Genomic DNA, 14,685 nt, shown 5'->3' on the forward strand with positions numbered 1-14,685 from the left:
CATAGCTCAAGACTATCTGAAAAACCGGGTATATGTTTTAGCAAAAGATTAGAAGTTCCCTCAGTCCATGGAGGTAGTGAGTCACCTGGTGTACATGTGAGTCTAATAATGCCCAGCCTTATTATGCTGTATTCCCAAGAGGTTTGGTTAAATATGGAACTACTTTATGGTTCAGATTTAAATCAGGAAAGGTGACTAGATTTAGGATGTTTAAACCAGGTTAGACTTAGTTTATCCTTGAGCTAAGAGAAGACCCTCTAGAAAGTTTCAGAGGCTATACAGGGCTGGATCACCACTATAGTGGTCTGTTGGAATGAGAAAGATTGAAGTGACAGATATATTTGCCTATGTCCATCAATTCCATATCCAACTTTAAACCATACAAGTCTGAGTGGAAAGAATTTATATTTTGGTTCATTCATTCATTAACTGTTAAGTCTTTGCTATTTATAAAATAATGTAAAGAGAGAGATGAATTATAGAGGATTTTGCCTTCAAGGAGCTTAATCTTTTTGTGGAATTAAGATATGTACATAATTAACTATAATCCAAGTTAAAAAGTGAAGTGACCACATATAAAGGTACAAGATAATGTCATGGTGATTTTGAAGGAAAAAAATGATTGTTTTCCTCAAGGAAGAACAGTGGGTAGAGACTGTAATGTGATGTAACAGCTGACAGCTGTTAATCAGGGTCAGCAAGTCATTATTGAAGAGATTCCTTTGAGCAGAGAGATGGAAAAATGAATAGGATTTGGACATACAAAAGTAGAGGAGAAAGTTCATGTAGAAAGTAGGAACAATACTGAATAATGTCAGAGAGACAAAGTAAAGAGCAAATAAAGGAAAGAGTAAGGAATCAGTACAGTTGGACGACAGTGTGCATGAGTAATAATAAAAGAAAACTAGATTGAAAAGGTAAATTATAGTAAGATGATGAAGAAGATCAGAATGTTAGAGTGTATTTGTCATTTAAGATCTACTCTCCCACTCTGGGAATGTCTGCCTAGACACACCTTTTACCATGACGGTGAGAAACAAATTTATAAGGGGCCCTGGCATCCTTGGAGAGCTCTGTGATCATTTTTCTTGGGTTAGACTTTACAGAAGGGGCACTGCAGTCACTGAGTTGAGGAACCTAAATACTGATCCTGGAGTGCAGAGGCCAAGTGGTGGTACTCAGTGACCACAGGCAGGGTTGATCTGGTTATCATAATGAATTATAGAGTCAAAGCAGCAGTCAGAATAGTCTGATGCCCAGAGACCTATGGCATTGGCTACTTGATCATGGTGTTCCTAGAAGTAAAATAGATAGGAAGTCCACTGAATTCTTACTTGACCTGTGTAAGCAGAAAAAGTTCTAGGTTAAGTGAACAAGAGTCTAACTTGAATCATAAAAACACAGTCATGACACCCCTCAGTCAATTCCCAGACTTGAGTCATTTACAGACCCAGAACCTGTTGTATGAAGGAGAGGCCATGTGTCCTGCTGAGGAAGGACCCCTCTACACTGCCAAAAATTTGCATTGTTAATTTTTCTTCCAGCCGTCCCCAAAGGGGATGCACTGCCCTGGGGAAAGGAATTAGTCAGATTATTTGGGAACTACTGGATATTGGCTCTGAACTGATACTGATTCTAATAGACCCAAAATGTCACTGTGGTCTACCAGCTTATGGAGGTCAGATGATCTATGGGGTTGTAGTTCAGGTCCATTTCACAGAGAGGCCAGTGCATTTGTGAACCCATCCTGAATCTAGTTATTCTCCAATTCTGGAATGCATAATTGGAACAGACATACTCAGCAGTTGGCAGAATCCCCAAATTCATTCCCTGACGAATGAAGTAAAGCTGTTTTGGTGGGGAACACCAAGTAGAAGCTACTAGAACTGCCTCTACCTAGAACAATAGTACACCAAAATCAATAGCACATTTTGGGGGGGTGGGTGTTCCAGAGACTAGTGCCATCATCAAGGACTTGAAAGATGTAGGAGTGGTGATTCCCACATTTGTAATCAGCCTGCCTATTTGGCCTGTGCAGAAGACAAATGGATCATGGAGAATGACACTGTATTATTGTAAGCTTAACCAGATGGTGGCTTCGGTTGCAGCTGCTATACCAGATGTGGCTTCATTGCTTGAGTAAATTAACACATCCCCTGGTACCTAGTATGCAGCTGTTATCTGACAAATGCTTTTTCTCTGTACCTGTCAATAAGACCACCAGAAGCTGTTTGCTTTCATCTGGCTAGGCCAGCAGTACACCTTCACTGTCCTACCTCAGAGGAGTATCAACTTTCCAGACCTCTGTCATAATTTAGTTCACAGGGATCTTGATTGCCTTTCTCTTTTCTAAGATATCATACTTGTCCATTACATTGATGACATTATGCTGGTTGGACCTAGTGAGTGAGAAGTAGCAACTACTCTAAATTTATTGGTAAGACATTTGTGTTTTAGAAGGTAGGAAATAAATCTGATAAAAATTCAGGGGACTTTCACCTCAGTGAAATTTCTAGGGGTCCAGTGATGTGGTTCATATGGAGATATCCTTTCTAAGGTGAAGGATAAGTTGTTGCATCAGTCCCCACCCCACCCCACAACCAAAAAAGAGGCAAAATGACTAGTAGCTTCTTTATATTTTGGAGGCAACATATTCCTGCAAATATATTGTATTACTCTGGCCCATACCAGATGACCCAGAAATTTGCTAGTTTTGAGGAAGACCCAGAACAAGAGAAGGCTCTACAACAAGTCCAAGTTGCTGTGCAAGCTGCTCTGTCTCGTGGGCCATGTGATCCAGCAAATCCAATGGTGCTTAAATTGGCAGTGGATAGAGATACTGTTTGGAGCTTTTGGCAGGCGCCAGTAGGCAAATCACAGTGCAGGCCCTTAGGATTTTGGAGCAAAGCCCTGCCATCCTTTGTGGATAATTATCCTCCTTTTGAGAAGTAGCTCCTGGCCTGCTACTGGGCCATAGTACAGACTGAACACTTAACCATGGGCCACCAAGTTACCGTGTGACTTGAGTTGCCCTTCATGAACTGGGTATCATCTGACCCTTCAAGCCATGAAGTTGGGTGAGTATAGCAGCACTGCATCATCCTTTGGAGTGGTATGTATGTGATTGGGTGCAAGTAGGCCCTGAAAGCACTGCCCAAATGCACTTCTGCTATCCTCCCTTTTCTTTCCTAGTCTATACCTATTTTCCTTATGGGGAGTTCTACAATCAGTTGACAGAAGAATAGAAGACTTGGGCCTGGTTTACAGATGGTTCTGCATAATATGCAGGTGCCACCTGAAAGTGGACAGCTGCAACATGTAGCCCCTTTTAGGGATGTCCCTGAAGGAGAGTGCTGAAGGGAAATCCTCCCAGTGGGCAAAACTTTGAAAAGTACACCTGGTTGTGCACTTTGCTTAGAGGGAATATGATTGGCATATTGGTGACAAGGAAATCTGGGGAAGAGATATGTGGATAGACTTCTCTGGGGGAAAAAAAAAAAGGTATTTGTGTCTCATGTGAATACTCACCAAAGAGTAACCTCAGTAGAGAAGTATTTTAATATTCAAGTGGATGAAATGACAGGTTCTGTGGACACCAGTCAGCCTCCTTTCCCAGCTACCCTGTCATCACACAATGGGCTTGTGAACATGGCTACAATGGCAGGGATGGCGATTTTGCAGGGGCTTATCAACATAGATTTCCATTCACCAAGGTTGACCTAGCTTTAGCCACTGCTGAGGGCCTAATCTGCCATCAAGCCAGAGACTAACACTAAATCCTTAATATGGCACTGTTTCCCTGGGTGATCAGCCAGTTACCTGGTGGCAGGTTGATTACATTACACTGCTTCCATCATGGAAGGGGCAACATTTTGTTCTTACTGGAAGAGTTACTTTTGATATGGATTTGCCTTCCCCTCATGCAGTGCTTCTGCCAAAACTACCATCCATGGATTTACAGAATGACTTATTCACCATCATGGTATTCCACACAGCATTACTTCTGATCAAGGAACTCGATAGGAAATAAAGTGTAGCATTGGGCCAGTGCCCATGGAATTCACTAGTCTTACTATGTTTCCCACTATCCCGAAGCAGCAGACCTGATAGGATATTAGAATGGACTTTAAGGAGGCTAAGGAGATGTGTATGAGTGCCAAATTCACAAGGGGTAAACTTGTGATGGTTAATTTTATGTGTTATCTTTTGTTATTCTTTCTTTATTTTTTATTTATTTTTATTTTTTTATTTTATTTTTTTTAAAGATTTTATTTATTTGAGAGAGAGAGAGAAACAGCATGAGAGGGGAGAAGGTCAGAGGGAGAAGCAGGCTCCCTGCCGAGCCGGGAGTCCGATGCGGGACTCAATCCCAGGACTCCGGGACCATGACCCGAGCCGAAGGCAGTCGCCCAACCAACTGAGCCACCCAGGCACCTGTCTTTTGTTATTCTTTGAGTGTAGTTGATACACAATGTTACATTAGTTTCAGGTGTACAGCATAGTGATTCCACAAGTATATACATTATTCTGTGCTCACCACAACACTATTATATCATTGACTATATTCCTTATACTGTGCCTTTTTAAAAAACGATGTTATTTATTTCAGAGAGAGCATGAGTTGGGGGGGCAGAGGGAGAGGGAGAAACAGACTCCCCACTGAGCAGGGAGCCTGACACAGGGCTCGATCCCAGGACCCTGGGATCGTGACCTGAATGGAAGGCAAACGCTTCACCTACTGAGCCAGCCAGGTGCCCCTGTGGTGTGCCTTTTATGTGACTTATTCATTCTATAACTGGAAGCCTTTATCTCCCATTCACCTTCACCCATTGTACCCATCCCCCAATTCCCCTCTCCTCTGGCAACCACCAATTTGTTCTCTGTATTTATTTATTTGTTTTGTTTTTTAGATTGCACATATATGTGCACTCATACAGTATTTGTCTTTCCCAGTCTGATTTATTTCACTTAGCTTAATACCCTCTAGGTCCATTCATGTTGTTGGAATGGCAAGATCTCATCCTTTTTTATGACTGCGTAATATTCCTCTCTGTGTGTGTGTGTGTGTGTGTGTGTGTGTGTGTGTGTGTCACATCTTCCTTCTCTATTTGTCTATCAGTGGACTTAGGTTGCTTCCATATCTTGGCTATTGTACATAACTCTGCAATAAAAATAAGGGTACATATATCCTTTTGAATTAGTGTTTTTGTTTTCTTTGGGTCAGTATGCAAGAGTGGAATAACTGGATTGTATGGTAATTCTATTTTTAATATTCTGATGAAACTCCATACAGTTTTCCACAGTGGGTGTACCAATTTACATTCTATGAACAGTGCACGAGGGTTCCTTTTTCTCTGTATCCTCGCCAACACTTGTGATTTCTTGTCTTTTTTATTTTAGACATTCTGACAGGTGATATCTCATTGTGGGTTTGATTTGTATTTCCCTGATAATTAGTGATATTGAACATTTTTTTCATGTATCTGTTGGCCATTTGTATGTCTTCTTTGGAAAATGTCTATTCAGGTCCTCTGCCCGTTTTTTGATGGGGAGTTGTAGAAGTTCTTTATATCTTTTGGATATTAACCCCTTATTGGATATCCCATTTGCAAATATCTAATATCTAAAGTAGGTTGTCTTTTTGCTTTGTTGATTATTTCCTTCACAGTGCAAAAGCTTTTTATTTTGATGTGGTCCTGATTGTTTATTTTTTCTTTTGTTTCCTTTCAACTTTGAAAGTAGGGATTAGAGTTCCAAGTCAGACTATACAAATCAATGAAAATATTCTGTATTTTCAGTGAGAAATAGTAAAAAACCAGTATTGTTTAAAAATCAGAAGTTGAATTTTTAAGTCTTATATTCATTTTGAAACTTGTGTTGAGAAAATATTATTTCACTTGATAAGACAGATTTCAGATTTTGTGGAGATTTTTGGGGGGGCACTTTTTTTTCTTTTTTTTGTTTTTTTGTTAATTTTTATTGTTATGTTAATCACTGTACATTACATCATTAGTTTTTGATGTAGTGTTCCATGATTCATTGTTTGTGTGTAACACCCAGTGCTCCATGCAGAACGTGCCCTCTTTAATACTCATCACCAGGCTAACCCATCCCCCCACCCCCTCCCCTCTAGAACCCTCAGTTTGTTTTTCAGAGTCCATCATCTCCCATGGTTTGTCTCCCCTCCGATTTCCCCCCCTTCATTCTTCCCCTCCTATCTTCTTTTCTTTTTCTTAACATATATTGCATTATTTGTTTCAGAGATACAGATCTGTGATTCAACAGTCTTGCACAATTCACAGCGCTCACCATAGCACATACCCTCCCCAATGTCTATCACCCAGTTTGTGGAGATTTTTTGAGTGAATGCCCTGAATGCTTTTAAGGACTATAGTGTATATGATGACAATAACTATTGTGTTTGTCTTTAAAACTTCTGACTTTTCCTTTTCTTTGATACCACCTAAACAACTTTTTAGAAAAAGACAGCATTGGCTATAAGTAGGATAAAGAAAAGGATAGATCTGTTTGTTTACTGGGGGTGGGGGGGGACCTGAATAAGCATTGGAAAAAAGAGACCTAGGGGCAGGCAAGAGAGGGAGATAACATTTCCTCTCTACCTATTGTAAGTCAGATACTATACTAGGTACTTCCATTCATGTGAATGTCATTTAGTCTTAAAATCTCATGAGATGTAGATAATCATTGACACTCATTTTACAGATAAGAAAAATCATGACTAACATAAATAATTTGCCCTGAGTCAAATGGTTAGTGCTAAAAGTCAGGATTTAATACTAAATGATTAATGATAAAAGTCAGCATTTATTATTTTTTTTAAAGATTTTATTTATTTATTTGAGAGAGAGAGAGATAGCCAGGGGGTGGCAAGAGAGCAAGAGCTGGGGGGGGGCAGGGAGGGGCAAAGGAAGAGGGAGCAGGCTCCCAGGGATCATGACCTGAGCTGAAGGCAGACACTTAACTGACTGAGCCACCCAGGCACCCCAAAAGTCAGCATTTAATCCTAAATCTTTGGCTTCATTGCCTGTGTTCTTCCCCACAAAATAGTTAAGGTGAAATGAGCCATTAACATTGCAAAATAAAACAGAAGGGCTGTTTATATGTGATTTTTCTGAGTAGAAAAGAAAGGCTATGTTGAGGAATAAAGTAGAATTCCCTATATTGGCAAAAGTCTGGAGCATTTGTGAGGGGGATACTAGACAGTGATATATACCCGGTGTTCCTAAATCAGGTTCATATTTCATGAGGTACTATTGGTGGAGTTGTGGGGGTAGGGAGGATTATCTATGCACCACATTGTAATCAGAGTTTGAAAAAGTCTTTCATTTGTTTGCATCACATGAGAGATATGTTTCCAATAATTAAATGGAACTCAGTGAGCAGTGTGTATCTATATATAAGTAGATTTATTTGTTGTTGCTTAAGCTTAAGTTAGTTGCTACTAGTAACTGAGTTTTCAGTCTCTCAGATCCCTGGTATTTCTTTGAAATCGACTTTGATAAACACCGGTGTAAGAGTTCTTTGATAGCTCTATCTGATCTCAGAAATATCTTTTGGAAACTTGGAAAATTAATGTGGTTAGTATTTTATATGAATGGATAATATAGATTTTAGTATATAGTATTAATCTAAGAAAACAAAAAGAGTTCATGTATATACTGGTTTGAAGAAATCACCCAAAAATTTCCACCTGGGATTTTTTTGTTTTAATGCATAGGTGAGACTTTTAAATACCTCCTCAAAGCTAATTTGTCACCTGTTTCTGAAATGGAATAGATTAAACCTGGCTTAAGTGTCATACTATTTTATGTCTTACATTTAGTTCTGTAAAGCTGTTTAGTCATCTCCTTTAATCACCTTCTTTAATGTCCCTAGGTTATTGAATCTCTGGGAATTGTTATTTATAAAGCACTGGACTATGGTTTGAAGGAGAATGAAGAAAGGGAGTTAAGCCCCCCCTTGGAGCAGCTCATTGATCACATGGCCAATACTGTGGAAGCTGATGGCAGTAACGATGAAGGCTATGAGGCTGCAGATGAAGGCCTGGAAGATGAAGAAGATGAAAAGAGAAAAGTCTCAGCCATCCGGTCATATAGAGATGTCATGAAGGTAAAGAGGCAATTGACATAGTACTTGTTTTTTGTTTTTTTTTTAAGATTTTATTTATTTATTTTGACAGAGAGAGAGACACACAGTGAGAGGGAACACAAGCAGAGGGAGTGGGAGAGGGAGAAGCAGGCTTCCCACTGAGCAGGGAGCCTGAAGAGTGGCTCGATTCCAGGACCCTGGGATCATGACCTGAACTGAAGGCAGATGCTTAACCAACTGAACCACCCAGGCGCCCCAGTACTTTTTTTTTAAGAGTTTTTATTTCACTTTAGACTTTTTTTATTTTATTATGTTATGTTAATCACCGTACATTACATCATTAGTTTTTGATGTCGTGTTCACTTTAGACTTTTAATTGTAGAGAACAAACTGGTGGTTACCAGAGGGAAGGGGGTGGGGGGGGTGAAAATAGGTGATGGGAATTGAGGAGTGCAGGTGTTGTGATGAGCACCAGGTGTTGTATGAAAGAGTTGAATCACTAAATTGTACACCTGAAACTAGTATACACTGTATGTTAACTAAGTGGATTTTAAATAAAAACTTTAAAAAAAAGCATATGGGAAAAAATAAGTTACAAACTGAAAAAAAAGTAAATGGGAATTCAACATTTGATAATAGTTCATAGATCTTCAGCTATTAGTGAAAAGAATAAGGAACTAAAATATTCCTGGTTTTGTGATTTTTCATAACCTCAACATAGCCATTTGTGATTGAATTATAACTCTCAAAAAACCACTTTTAGATATTATATACTCCTTAATATTACATATTCTACAACAACTTAACTGAGCATGATGTCTTCAGTTGACTTCTGCATTTTCCTTTTTATGGAGTAAATAACAACTGTGATCCACTAATTTATATGAATATTCTGCATCTGAAATATCACAGCTGATTGTCTTAGCTTGTTTTCTTGACCTACTTAGTGAAATTTATATGTAATGAAATGAGTTTTATAGCTTGAATTGAAATTTTCTCCTTAAACTTTCTGTGTACTTGAAGGACATAATGCTAAATCCACAGAGATTAAAATTAAGATTTGTCACCTTAGTCTTAAAAGAGCATTCTGTTTAGAGTTATTTACATATGATGTTTACTAGATTCTGTAAGCAGTATTGGTTATATATCACTTATTTTCCAGCTTTTTTAAAAGCATCCCAGAGACAGGAATAGAGAGGAAACTTGAAGACAGTACTTTTCAGGTGTACTACAGCATACCCTGCATCTTGTCCCTTCTTAGATAATAAATTTCCTGAGAACTCTAGAACAGGACTCTACAGTTATGATGCTTATGAAATTCAGATACATTCTTCAGCTCTTTTAATACTTGCAGTACTTTTTAAATCAACAGTGTATGCAGGTAAAATCCTCATATATGTACAAATTGGAATTTCACACATTTTATTCATTTTATATTTTCTAGATGTTAAAGAATATTTTGAAATATATCTACATTTAAGGCAAGATAAAACTTTCTACAGTCCACAAATGACTTATTTGTTCCATTGTAGACCAATGATAATGATAAAAGTGAAAAGTAAAAGATTTTCCATTTAGACATAAACCTACTTATGTCTTTAAAAAGTTTTTTGGTAGGGAGTATGTAGGGGGCAGTGAACAGGGAGGTGGTGAATAAAGAGGAGAATACCCACCTGACCAGTAGAATGATAGATGTCATAGCCAGATTGTTCTCTTATGCTACAGATATAGATGAGGGCTAGAGATTTATTGGAATCTTACAATTCTTATTCAATGACATTGAATATGTTAACTTATAAAACAAAAATTCTTGGACAGTCATCAGTTTGAACTGGTAACTTTCATTTCATTTTATTATTTTTTAATTTGAGCTACTACGTCTGGACTCCTACCTATCTCTCTACTTTCATAATATGAAAAATAATTAAAAGGGTGTTTACATATCATAAAACCCATTATTCATGGCCATATAGGGATATATATAGTTGTGGTTTGATTAGTGGGTTGAAATCTTCAGTTAGTAAACTGACTTCTTGTTGGAAGAGAAGACAAGAATTAACTGAAGGAATATAGCTGCTTTCTCCTTGTTTGAAGTGGAAATATGAAACTACATTTGAATAATATAAATAATAGAATATTTAGGAACTTGGAGATAGCTTGTTTTTATTTCTTAGTGAACAAGACGTCTTTAGTGTGTAACTTCTGCCCTGAATAGTCATTCTTATTCCACTAATATTTTTAATTTATGTTTTAACATGATATTATTTGAAAAGTGTCTCACATTTGTTGTTCTCTGAGCCTTATGGTAACACTGTGAGGTAGATTGGGAAGGCATTTTTATACCCATTTTACACATGGAAGAACTAAGGCTCAGAGAACCTTCTCCAGCTTCGCAGGACGGAGTAAGGGAGAAGAAGAAGGGTACATGGTGGTCAAATTCAGAGGCTTATACTCTGGTAGGCCTGGTTTTGCCATTTTTGTACCAACTGTTGTTGCCCTGGATTATTTAATCCTATGATCCTTATTCTTTTGTAAAGTGAGAACAATATCTGCCTGATTGAATTTTTGCATATGAAATTAGATAATATAATCAATATAAAGTATCTAATATAGTTCTTATCATGAATAAAAATTTAATAGCGCTTACTATATGCCAGGCATTTTTCTAGGTGCTAGGGACATAGTACCAAACAACATACAAATGGTCCCTACCTTTACAGCTTTTAATTGAAATGGAGAAAAACAATATAAACAAATAAAGCATAAACACATACATATAATGTTTTATGACTCATTTCACGGCTTTTTGCCATTGCATATAAATCAGAATGAATTGTAGTCACAAATTTATGTCAGAGATAGAAATATGTTCTTCTCTTAAAAATATAACACCTAAAACATTTTCCTTTAAGTATTTTTTTGAGAAACATATATAACCAAGTAATACTTTCAAGAAGCATTAAGGAAAGATCATTTTAAAAAATTATTTTCTTGGGATGCCTGGGTGGCTCAGTTGGTTAAGTGTTCAACTCTTGATTTTGGCTCAAGTCACAATCTCAGGGTCGTGAGATTGAGCACCACCCCCCCAGTCAGGCTCAGCGCCCTCAGGGAGAGTCTGCTTGAGATTCTCTCTTCTTCTGCCCCTCCCCACTGTGCATGAGCTCTTGGTCGCTCGCCTTTTTCTCTCAAATAATAAATAAATAAATCTTTTTTAAAAAATTACTTTTTTATCTGTAAATATATTCTGGAAACTATTCATTCAATTAACATGAGTCAAAAGGAAAAGATTGTAGATGTGAAGGAAAAAGTGGTGATGATGGAGTGCGAAGTGTGCAGGAATGGAAGATCGAAGAGATGGGGTTAGGGATGATGAAAGAGTAAGACTTGAAACAGTGGATAGAAAGGACAAGTTAAAAAAAAAAGTGTAGAACCTAGAAAAAGTGTCTGAGAAATGACTGAAATTAATGAGAATAGTATATGAACAACGTTCTTCATTTGAAATGAATGTAAAGTTCTCAGTTTATTTACACACTCATTTACCTTTTGAAATATTCATTAAGCATTTAGTGTACCTTCTTTGTGCAGAGTGCTCTATCAACACTTAGGTTGCTGAGATTAACTAGGGTTAAGTGAACCCCTGTGAAATAAGTATTATAGACCAGGTGTGGAGGAACATACTAGCCCGTACACTACTCTTGTGCAAATTAGCGATTAGCAATAGATATTCCTGCTTCAAGATACTTTACTTCCATCTTTAAGAAAATTGTTATAATAAATAGAAATTTGCAATGTCTGTTATGTAGAGGATGTCCTTCTAGATATAGTACCCTCATGAACATTCTGAACATACCAAAGTGGTGGTCCAAAATGTACATGAGATGCTCAGGGAGCACAGAGAGAAGCAATGAACTCAGCCTGGTGGATTCTAGTGCTCTTATAAAATCCAGTCCCCCTAATAATTGGGGAATGCATATAAAGCAATACCATATGCAACTCTTTTGCAAGCAAGAATTTACTTTTGTTGATATCTGAAATTAATGGTAAAGTTTTTCACTTAATAATTGATAGCTGCAGTGTAAATTTTCATAGCCCTTATATAAAATAATTTGACAGTATATTAAAATGTTTGAAACTGTTCACAATGTATAATAGCAAAGGCTAGGAACATCCTGATGTTCATTAATGGGGGAGTCTCTAAGTATCACTCCCCGCTAAAAGAATCCCAGGATTCCTTAGAGGAATGGCTAATTCCAGATCTAGGAATGCAATGTGTAAAATAGCCCGGAACAACCTGTTATACCAGAAAACAGACTACTCAGGGTTACTAAATTGTATAAAAAGGACTCAGAAGCCAACTCAAAGAGGTTCCCATTGGTCAAAGATGGAAGAATTTGATCATTAGTAAGAATAATAGCTGCAATGGATTAAAAAACATACCAAATATTCTGATTTCCATGAACACATAAATGATAGTAAAACTCTCATTGGTTACCTTTAGAGGCTGTTGTTAGGGAACCAACTTATTTCAAGAACTGGCAAGTAAATGGAAAGCATATTCATCCTGCCTTTTCCATACGAACCAGCACCTTAGGGTAACCAATTAGTTTTGTACAAGTTTCTTTTTATAAAAGTATTCCAGCTAATACATGAAAATGGAATGATAGGAATTGCAAAATGGTAATATTCTATTTCCAAAGAAAGAATAGCAGTAATCATTGTGTCATCAAAAGAGACCAAAAGACTTTATGTGCCTCCTTGATGGGAGTTTACATCACTTAGGAAGTATTCTTGCCAAATAAGCAAACAAAAAAAACCCGATCTTCAATCTGGTCAAGGCTCCAGATCTAACTACCAATTTTCAGGAAATCCAGAGGATATAGAAACATTTTAAATAACACCATAAGGATGCAATCTGCAAAATCGAGATTGTGGGAAACTCTGTAGGACAAATCATGTAATTTCTTCAATAAATAAATTCAAGAAAAATGGAGGGAGAGAGAAGAAAAACTTAGATTAAAAGAAACTTGTTAGATAGCATCCAGTTGCAGCATGTGGACATTATACAGATTCCAGTTAAAAGAAATAAATTGTAAAAATGTGTGTACATATTTGAGGTAATCAGGAAAATTTGGCCTTTTATGTTATACTTGATGATACTAGAAATTACTCATATATTTTTGTAAAATTTTGGGGCACCTGGATGGAGTAGTTGGTTAGGTGTCAGACTCTTGGTTTTGGCTCAGGTCTGATCTCAAGGTCATGAGATGGAGCCCCAGTGCTAAGTGTGGAGTATGCTTGGGTCTCTCCCTCTGTCCCCTCCCCACTAAAATAAATAAATAAATCTTAAAATACATTTTTTTTTTATTTTTAAGTAATCTCTACACTGAAGGTGGGGCTGGAACTCACAACCCTGAGATCAAGAGTTGCATACTCCACTGACGAAGCCAGCCAGGCGCTGCAGAAATTACTCATATTTTTAATACGATAATAGTAGTTATTTTTTAAAGAACGTATGAAACTCAGCTATCTGGGATTTGCTACCCTGGTGGGTAGGGCTGAGCAGGTGAGGAAGTAGATTAAGATTGGCCATGAATGGATCATTTATTAAAATTGGGTGATGGGTACATGCCAATTCATATAAGATTCACCTAGTTTTGTTTTGAAGTTTTTTCATATAAAAAATTAAAATATGTAAAAGTGTCCAGAATAATCCTTTGTGATAGTAATACCAATGATAGAAATTTCTCAAAGAGGTAAGTTTTTAGTAGCACGGCACCCCGATACAAGCGGATGCAACTGCGCATGTGCACCCCATGTGTGTTTGGGTTATGGAGTGGCCTTTGGTGGTCTCCTCGGCAAATGGGCTTTGTGGCCTAGTGTCCCCATCCCCCCCACCTGTGATCCCATGCCGGGGCATGGAAGGGGTCGCTACCAAGTTTTCCACCAGCCCACAAGCGACACCATGGCAGCCAACCCCTCCAGTGGCTCTTGCTCATGGCCACCCATGACTATTACTGGCACCACCTGGGTTCCACTTCCAGTAACAGTTCCAGCAGAAGTGCAGACTGTCCTGTGGAAGGCATTCCTCACACAGGTCTCCCCAAGGCCAACCTGGTCACTGGTAGGCAAGCTTCTTTTCCCACAAGTCTACTCTCCGTTCATGGCTACAGTGTTGGAGTCCCCAGAATCCTTGGACTCTTCCCAGGCCTCCAGCAGGACAATCACCTGTGATTTAGCTCTGGAAGCCATGAGGAAGCAGCCTGGTGGCCAGCCTGGCAAAGCCAACACTGGGCTCCAATCTTGAGTGGCCAACACCAGGCTTCAAAAGGCACTAGGCTCATCAGAACCCCACCCCTCCCCTCCCCTCCCATTAGACTAGGTAGGTTGCAGCAAGCAGAAGCAGTTGGGCTCTTTTGTATCAATATAGCAAAACACCAAAAAAGAAGTTGATAGAACCCCACTCTTTTATTATCCAAGCCACAAACTTTCCTGATACCTTGTAACTGTGTACCTTGCACCAAGTGGAAAAAAAACTCCAAGCAGCCAGTAAAAAAAAAAAAAGAAAGAAAGAAAAAG

General features: G+C 38.2%; 1 protein-coding gene across 6 annotated transcripts in view; it reads left to right on the plus strand.

Annotated features, from left to right (window-relative positions):
- Positions 1–14,685, plus strand: part of SPIRE1 (spire type actin nucleation factor 1) — a 211,802-nt gene that overhangs the window by 78,066 nt on the left and 119,051 nt on the right. For all 6 annotated transcript variants that reach the window (XM_027576299.1, XM_027576300.1, XM_027576303.1 and 3 more), the window contains one exon: positions 7,897–8,130. In XM_027576299.1, coding sequence (XP_027432100.1) covers positions 7,897–8,130 — 234 coding nt within the window. The remainder of the gene's footprint in view (positions 1–7,896; positions 8,131–14,685) is intronic.

The sequence above is a fragment of the Zalophus californianus genome, chromosome 14 (genome assembly GCF_009762305.2).
Source record: "Zalophus californianus isolate mZalCal1 chromosome 14, mZalCal1.pri.v2, whole genome shotgun sequence".
Taxonomy (NCBI): Eukaryota; Metazoa; Chordata; class Mammalia; order Carnivora; family Otariidae; genus Zalophus; species Zalophus californianus.